General features: G+C 34.9%; 1 protein-coding gene across 1 annotated transcript; it reads left to right on the top strand.

Moving 5' to 3' along the window:
* The first annotated feature begins 524 nt into the window (after positions 1 to 524).
* Positions 525 to 5955, top strand: LOC104242709 (uncharacterized). The gene is made up of 7 exons (XM_009797784.2): positions 525 to 788; positions 1790 to 1828; positions 2274 to 2411; positions 3218 to 3354; positions 3457 to 3560; positions 4743 to 4837; positions 5445 to 5955. Exons 1-7 carry the CDS (start codon positions 654 to 656, stop codon positions 5823 to 5825), a joined length of 1029 nt encoding a protein of 342 aa, XP_009796086.1. The 5' UTR covers positions 525 to 653; the 3' UTR covers positions 5826 to 5955.
* Positions 5956 to 9717: the final 3762 nt, after the last annotated feature.

The following is a 9717-nucleotide window of genomic DNA, read 5'->3' as shown; positions in this document are numbered from 1 at the left end:
TCTGAGGAGCAAAAGATCATAAAGCATAATAAAGCTTTGATATTCAAAAGAAAGCTAAACGAAAACAAGAGATGTATGGAATATCAACTTTAACAAATATTTTAATTGTTGAGAATGAAAAAACATGTTGAAGTCCAATATGAAACTTATTCAACTTAGAGACATGTAAATGCACTCATAAGATAGTTACACATTTTTTCACGAGCAAACGAAAGAATATATGTAATATTCAATTAAGTAAAAAATATATATATTCAACTAAGTCACACAATAGAACATTTAAGAATATTTTGCTTAACCATGACAATAACACTTAATTATGATAATAATTGGCATAAGTACAAGATATTTGACTTGATAGCCTAACGATTTAATGAAAGATTTATTTTAGACCGTTCTCATGACAGTTGCATACACGTCCAAAGTAAAATTAAGGAGTGTTCATTTTGAATCGTAAAACTATCTCAATCCCAAAGGAGTAATTAACCTTTTTTTCTTGATAAATAAACATTTTTTGTGGGACTAAATTTGTCCTGAAAATAAAATATAGTTCGAGGGGCACCATATATTTGTTTTGTTTTTAATTTTTAACCCATATATTTAGTGTATATTTTGTAAACAACGCCCCCCTTTGGGTTTGGCACCGTCTCGAGATGGCGGAAGAAGTCGTGGGAGAAGTAGAAGCAGTAGAATCAGTTTACGGCGATGATTGTTTACTCCTTCAAACTTATCCTCCTTCTTTTCATCTCCATATCAGACCTCGTACGGCTGATGACTCTTCTCAACAGGTTCCCTCTCTTCCCTAATTTCTTCCCCCTACCCAAATTACTCTTTGTGGGTGTGTGTTTTATTATTTTTAACAATGAATTGGCTTCTTGAACGATCTTTCTGCTGAAATCCTTATATTTAGTGCGTGTATGATTTTAGTATAATTGTGTGGTATTGTAGGATTTAGGCTAATTAATTACCTGAATGTGAAAACTCAGCTTTGTATGTCTGTTAAAAGAGAATTATGAGTTGGGGGGAAGCGGAAAAGATTCTTTTTTTGGTTAATGAATCTGTTTTCTAATTTGTTGATTGGGATACGAACATTAGGAGAACTGACACCCTAAAAGCTAGCTATTGAGTGGAGAGCTCAATGTCGTATAAACCTCCAATTGAAATCTGGTAGTTTTCTGTTTGTACGTGTCATCCTTGCATAGTGGCGTTGTTAATCTTCTCTGTACCATTCCCTCCAATTTTATTGCCTTGATACTCGTGCTGAAGTGTCGAGGGGAAGTGCTCAGCTTGAGCTTCAAGTAACTCCAGGACTTAAGCACGCTTTAAATAAAGCCTTTGACAACACTATGACAACAACTACGCCTCTATCCCAAAAGAGTTGGAGTCAATTATATGAGTTCCATTTAAGCTCGTTACAGACAAGCCTTTGTTGCCTAGATCGAAAGCTTAAAGCATTACCAAAATTCTGTCCGTTTAGTCACAATTTGGCGGGTGTAGGAAAGTGCAGATCCGGAATCTCATAGAGAGATTGATAGAAGAATAATGTTCTATACAGATTATATACACATTATGCATGCAGTGACTAAGAGGGAATTGGTTTTGGAGTAGTTCGTGCTTCCTAAGGCTGTCAATATTTGCTGATATTTTCAAATGAATCTGATGAAGTGTCATTATACTTTACAGTTCTTTTTGTTCTTTGGTTTTCTGGTTACTTTCCTATTGTTTTATGTTGTATGTTGCTATAGCCTTATAAAGAATAGTTACATTTTTTCATTCTCCTGTCTTGCAGTTTGTGGAAGCAATCATCGGAATCCAGGCTGGTCCAAAGGTACTCTGTCACTGTGATTAATATTCTTTTTGGGGTTGTTGATTATCATTTGGTTCTTTTGTTGTCTAATTCATTCGCGCTTACCTTAGCGAATTTCATGTCCATTTTCATCTGATAGCTTTGTGCAGTCCACCCACACTTGCGTCCCATTTCATCTCTTATTTAACTAGTTCATGTTACTATTACGGTTGCTACTGGAGCTACTAATGAATTGTCTTTTCTTGTTTTTTATTTCCGTCTTTCTGAGCCGAGGGTCTATCGGAAACAACTTCTCTGCCCTATCGTGGTAGGGGTAAGGTCTGCGTATACATTACCCTCCCCAGACCCCACTTTGTGGGATTTTACTGGGTAGTTGTTGTATTTAACTAGTTCATGTGATAGCCATACTTGTATGATTAGACAGGTTTCACATTTCTTTCCTGCACTGATATAATTATTTTGGCAGTATCCCGACGAGCCTCCTGCTATTAGAATTGTTGATTCCAAGGGCCTTGATGAACAAAGGCATAAACAATTGATAAGTTGTCTTTCAGCAAGGGCTTGTGAACTCTCCTCGTGTCTAATGCTTGTAGCACTTTGCGAGGTAACCATTGCAATGTCCAGATCCAGTTCTGTGATTGATGATAATCCTAATTAGAATACTCTCTTTTATTAAAACCTAGCTACATAATCTCAAGACTTGCATTATGATGAGTAACTATTACTTTGGATCTTTTTGTCCTGAAATTAAGTCAAAAGGAACAGGTTTTGTAATTTATCTAAAAGAAGAGAAACTCCTAGGGTTTTGGTTCAGCCATAAGAAAGTACAACCATGGTGTGTGGGTTGGACTCACACCACGAGTTCGAATTCTTCCACTGACAGGTGTCTGGTAGTTAAGTGGTAATTCAAAGAATTGTTTGTGTCATTTATATATAATATAGATTTATGTTAGAAACTCGAGCTTTACTGGTATTTTAACTTTGTTTAGCGGCAGGGTGCTCTGTTTCTTTCTGAAAGCAAGTCTGATAGTTAAGTGGTGGAATTAATTATGACTTTTTATGGGCTGGGATTGGATTATCTACTTGTCGAACTATTGAGTAAAACTCTTATATATTGATTGTGTCAGGGACTCACATTTATGAGCTAAACAACTAAGACAATGTGTTGCTAAATAGGCCAAATTACTATTAGAATCTGGGTTATTTATAGCCGGCCATATTTTGTTGTTTACTTTTTCTGGCCATATGCATTGATTATATACAACTGTACACATATAATATATATATTATACCTCCACCGGCTATTTTTAGTTTAAGGGATTGGGAGAGCGGCTATTTCAGTTAATTCTTCTTAGAATTTCAGAAGGGGGCTTAATTTCCAGAAAGCTGATGCTCTGAATGTATTACTAGGAAGCAGTGGAGCAGCTTTCCAGCATGAATCACCCTGATGGGGAGTGTCCATTGTGCTTGTACCCATTAGTTGATGAAGATGCAGGAAGCTCTGCGCCATTTATGAAACTGATGTCTTGTTTTCATTGCTTTCATTGGTAAATTCTGTCAGTAGTACCCCTTTATTTTGATTAATTTGCTACTGGCTGAAAGATGCATGGTTGTAACTTCGTACTCATTTATTTTTCTTATTGCTGCAGTGAGTGCATCATCAGATGGTGGAATTGGCTTCAACTATTAAAAGAATCTGATGCCCCTACGGACTCTGGTTCTGCTTCGTCTTCTAGGAACAGGGATCAGGATGGTCCGTCGCAATGAAACTGATGCGTTAAGATTTAAATGTTTCATAGCATACTCCACTTCCATTTTCTTCTCTTGGTCTGACTAGATTCAGAAAAGGTTACCTTAATTTTATTGGGAATTAAGATAGGTCTTTAGGATGATTTCTCAGATATTGCCTTTTCTTAGATAATTATTGATATGAAGATTGTTGAGCATATAAAAAAAGTTGTGTTTGGACATGTTGGAATTAGAAGAAATCTCTTTAAAGTTAGACCCCTTTACTCCTTCACCTTGCCCTCCACCCCCCACCCCCACCCCCCCAAAAAAAAATGAAGGCAAAAGAAAGACAATAGGATTGACGGAATGCATAAGATATTCTGTGGGGTAAACCAGTTACTTGAGCTCAACCATGTGTCGTGTCAACTTTTGCCAAGGGATTTGATTTTTCTTTGCTCAACTCACCTGACTAATGAGATTCCGTTGAAATAATGCGTGCATTCACATACTCTGTCAGCATACCTGGTCTAGTTGCAAGATGTTATAGTACTTTCACTTATTTCCTATGTTGCTCGGACTCTCTGAAAATATCGATGGGTGCATGTCAGATCCGACACGGGTGCGGCAACTGTTTTGGAGAGTCCGCGCAACATAGCTTATTTCATTAGAATAGCTACTTGCATCATTTGGTCCAAGAGGCTCTGCATCCACTAACCTAGGGGCTAGGGCATCCCCTGTCTTGTCTCTTCTTTCTGCAGAGAGGATGAGGTTTTTATTTGATTCTGCCTTCCTTCTTTCCTGTCCGTTTCTCCATCTTATAGATTACCAATGAGTCAACTTATTTCGATCCATTTCTTTTCCATCTTTTGCTCCTATACCACTCGCAGTGGTTATACCAAAAGGTTTCTTTTTGCTTGCAACCTCAGTTTGTCGAGTACTAATTTGATATCTTAATGCTTCACCGTAAAAGCCCTCATGCTTTGAGGACGGGGTAAAGAGATTTTTGAATTTGTTTTATTATTTTTAGGTTTCTACTTTTTAAATATTTTCCAGATGGATGGTGTTTACAGCTGGGGGTTTTGGGGGACAACCGAGGGAGAATTTTATTTTTATCCATCTGTGCTCTTTTTTTTGCAGACATAGTTTCCCAACATTTCTAGTTCCCTAGCTCACTAATTATCTTGCTTGGTGATGTGTGATTCAACAGAAGAAGATGTGGGGAAGTGCCCGGTTTGTCGCAAGTCTTTTCTAGCGAAGGACATTGAGCACGTGCTAGACTTCGTGAAGACTCAGCATGCTGTGGTATGTTATGAAAGTATCTTCTTTTTTTTTTTTTAGGCCAACTCATATCTTTTCCCTAATTTCTAGGTAGAGAAAATACTTTGATTTGCTGAAATGTTATAAAAGCTGCTTTTATGAGAATTCCTGATTTCAAAAAGAAAAATTTCCTCTCTTACTTGGGGCAAGGAAACTCCTCATGAGCCAAAAGAATGGGGAAGTGTCATTTTTTGCTCCTTGTTGTGAATGTATTTGAGCATCCAAACATAGAACTCCGTTGGATGTCCTTATGCATCCGATGTGATGTATTATGTATTTGTAACAACCTGTCACACATGTAACCTAATTCTGGGGTTCATACCTGGATTTGAACGTAGACTTGAGATCGTCAGGAAGGGTTTGTCAAAAGAGTCTCAAAAAAGAGTTTGTAAAAGGTATTGCCTACTAAAAGTGAACAAATAAACTAGGAGACTCGATATGCTAAATCTGAAACAAATTACAGTTGGTTAGTGCCCTTGGTTAGTACTAAATGGAATGAAGTGTTTGTTTTTGGTATAGTTACAACATTTTGTTATTTATATTGGAGGTAGTCTGGTAGAGCGAGTGATATTTGTTCATCTTTTGAATCCAGACTTCCAGTGGATCTGAAGTCAACAATGAAGACAAGATTCTTTCCTCGGACTCGGAAAAACTAAGAAGAAAGAAATTTGATGCTATTCTGAAACTCCAGCAAGAGAAGGGTGGCTTAATTGAAATAAAAAAGCATGAAGTGTTGCGGCCAGGTATTTATCTTCCACAACCTGCTGCATTACCCTCAACTGCACCCACCGAAGAGGCAAATGAGCAAAAAGACAGAGATCTGGCAGCCAACCCCAGACCAAATTCTAGTGCTTCCTCAAACAAACCTAGTACCAGTAGAGCGAGAAACTCCGGCACAAAGAAAAGCAGGGGACACAGTTCAAGAAAACAAGCGACTCAGTGGGTTAAGAAAGAAAATAGTAATACAGCATGATATGAAATCTGTATTATTTTATAAGAACAGCTGAAAGGAAAGAAAAGTATCATTTTTTGTGATTGTTTAACGATTTGTTTACATGGTCAATTAACATATCAATATCAAGAAGGGTTAAGTTGTGGTATAATTTGGGAAATCAAGGAAGTTGGCAGATAGGTTGGTGCCATCTACTCTTTATTGTGCTGACAGTGTCGCGATTTGTCTCACTAGGTATTTTCTTCGATATCTTTCTCCGAGACAATATTTGTTAAGAGTTTTCGAGAACAATTGCTTCTGTCTTGTTCCAGCTCTAAACTGAATTTGGGGCAATGCTGTGCTTTCACTATAAATTTTATTGTGTCAGATGTGACTGGAGAGATAAATCTGACTTGCAGCTCTAAGGTACGTTTTGCTGCCAAATCATTTGGAGGATGGTCTGGTAAGTAATCAGTGTCAATGGTTTTAAGAGATCAGACTTCAAAACGGAGAAAAAGCAATTTTATTTGTAACATGATTGTGGCAAGAAGTAACGGTTTTATTTTTTCAATCACCATAATTGTAGTACTTTATAGTTTATAGCTATCATTTCATGCAAAAAAAAAAAATAAAAAATTATTCCCCTTTGGTGGAGCTAGCTATTGCTCCTCTAGTGACTCAAACACATGACCCTGGAATTGTAGGTGGTGGCCGGAGGGTGTTGACCATTTGCACAATCCCCTCTTGTTGATTCATGTTTAAAATAGGTAGTTAAATGACCGCTTTAAATAGGTCTATTTCATATATCTAAACCATTGCAAAAATTGATGGTATATATTGATACATAATAAACATGCCAAGTCACAACAGCATAAAATATAATTTCATAAAAAACACTTGTCGCATGTGCAAGAGTTCAAGATTCATTTGCTGTAATCAATCACTTATTCGTATTAATTCCATGCATAAAATTATGTGAGAAACATGCTATTTCAGCATAAAACAAGCTGTGAAAGGGGTTATCACTCATGGTATTTGTGTTGTAAAAAAGTCCAAACCATCAAATTGAAAACATGTTAGAAGGTCAGAGTATTACAAACAACGTCACTGAGATCATATATTTCAACGATCCTCAATCTCAACTCTAATCATGCGTATTACGACATATAAATATGCAACTTAATAAAAGCGAGTCATGTGGTTTAGTGATCACTCATATTACGACGGCCCTTAATCTCTCTTACGCTTGTCTCTAATGACCAATCTCAAACAAATTCTCCTACAATGTAGGGGAAGAGACATCAAATAGGGAACTCCAAGCCCCATAGGTTCATAACTTAAGTATGCAGTGTTTATAAGTTGGTTGTATAAGAAAAAATAAATCCTAATCATATTATGCTACGATTTTTTTTTTTTTTTTTTTTTGGGTGCCTCACGTATCTTGGTCCTTTTAGGAACTGAACAAGTATAAGAACCAATATTTTAAAAGGCGAGGCATTTTACCTCTGACGAGGCGAGGCGTAAGCCCTGAGACATGGGGCTAAGTCCCACGGATCTTTAAATTTTACTAATTTCATGAATTTTAAGATAGTATAAATAAAAAATAGTTATAAAGACTACATTGAAATCACAAAATTATAACAACTAATCTATTTAAAATACTTATAAATTATAATTTGACTATGAATAATACGAAAAGTATGACATATATCATAATATGCAAATTAGCTACAACGTCGTTACAACTCAAATATCAAAAGTAATGTATTCGATACAAAATCTTATATGTATCTTTTAATGAGTAATGAATCTTGAAAGAATTTCGATATTATAATTTGATATGTTTTTCAAAACACTCATTTCATTTAATATGCTTTCTATTTGAAAGAGAATTTATATAAAAACATAATTCACAATTTAAATATGATTCTCTAACATCATTTATTTTTAAGTTTCAACAAGTTAATAAAGTGACACATAATTTACCGTACAATACCGTGATAACTAATTATTTGTAAATAGTTACGCTAGCTAATAATGAGTTATTAAATTAATAAGTATTGTATTTTGTAAACGTGAAAAAAATACTATTTAGAAAAATAATTATAAAAAAATTTATGGACTATTATATAATAAAGACATAACAAAAGTTAATAAATAAATACTTTGAAAGATTTAATTAAAATTTACTATCATAGCAGTCTTAGTAGATAACGTGCAATAATTTTTATTTTAATTATGACATAAAATACTCTCAATTTAATAATTTATGATTAAAAAAAATTAATTTTGAGACTAACACAATTGTATAAAGTTCTATTAAGCGAGCCCAGTACGCTAGGCGTTGGGTGTGTCCGGGGCGTAAGCCCCAATAGCCGAGGCGTAAGTCTCACGGAACTAAGCCCCACACATAAGTTCAGGGGCGTTTTACGAGTGTTCCGTCCCGGGGCGAGTCTCAATTCTGCCTTTTAAAACAGAGATACGAACTATCGTAAATAGTTTAGCCAAGGATTATTCATCATATAACTCCATATCAAAATAATAGAGCAGAAGTAGAAAGATTAATCAGAAAGGAAGTTAGAATATTCCAAATTAGTTTGGCATAATTAGACACAAAGAATGAAGAATAATTATGACATACTTGGCATCTTTACTTTCGGTTAGAAGGAATAACACGTAGCCTCATACGAATTCCGAAGTAGCATTTCGACTTTTATCCCTGACTAATGACTAAATTAAGTACTAGTGTACTAATTTTTATATGACGATAGCCACCTCAAATATTTTAACTTATCCAGTTTATCAAAACTTGCGTTCTAAAATAGCTGAGGTTTTTCACTTTTATAACTTGTTAAATGAGGATTAGCATCTTTTCGTCTGCTTGAATATTGACAGTACGTTGTGATTATATTATGAGCCAACATTCCATGCATGAGACCCAATAACGGATAGGATTTAGGATCCAAAAATAATACTGATGATTTTCAGTAGTGATCCTTTTATGTGAAGTTCATGGAACCTTACCAACTTTATGGGGATCACTTTGTAAGTTAACCCAAAAATAGAGCCTAAAATTGGAGCATACCTTTTATTATGGATATTCTTACACGATCTAAACTACATACTCAGATTCTCGGTCATAGTTTCGATGTGAATTCTTTCTTTAGTTAAAGGACCTTATGCCTATCTCTCTTTCGATAAAATATTTACGTACTCCTCTTTTCACAAGAATGATGGCTTTCAATGTATGAGCTAATCTCAAAATATTGGTTGTCTTTGTGAATTTAGATATCTTACCTTTATATTTTTTTTTAAAAGGAAAACGTCCAAATATTAGTTGGCTTTCGATGTACGAGCTATGTCTGCGATTTGTATTACATTTATAGTTATCTATTATATTGGTCCATAAAAGCCGTCATCATTATCTTTTGTTTCAAATATGCCTCTCCCACTAACGGTTTCCTCCTGTGAAAAAATAGGTCTGATTTGGTTGATAAGGCGAATTGTTCAGGCATCTTTTAAATTATTATAGAAAGTATATATAAACCAATTTGATAGTTTAAAATCGAGCTAACGAAAGAGATAACTGTTGCAAATGCATTTCTGAAAGAGCCCTGCATATCAATCCACAAAGGATAATGTTAGATCTTGCATTAGAAAATATGTTATTAGAAGCAAAAGTAGAAGCACACAAAAATTTCAGGACATAAATACAATTTAATCGACTATTGGATTATTAAATTAGTTGTCATTTTTGTGTTAAAAAATCCAACTTTTAAAGAGTGTTACCCATAAAAAATTAACTTTTTAAATAATTTTGATAGTGTAAACGAGTTTACACTGTACATAAGTAATTATAAAACTTTATTGTTGTTTAACCAAAAATGTGATTCTTTGGTCAAAACTAAAGACAAATAGAAATTCGGGCTACTGA

This window comes from Nicotiana sylvestris, chromosome 1, assembly GCF_000393655.2.
Source record: "Nicotiana sylvestris chromosome 1, ASM39365v2, whole genome shotgun sequence".
NCBI lineage: Eukaryota > Viridiplantae > Streptophyta > Magnoliopsida > Solanales > Solanaceae > Nicotiana > Nicotiana sylvestris.
Note: the sequence above shows the minus strand (reverse complement) of the source record. Positions and strands in the feature narration are given on the sequence as shown.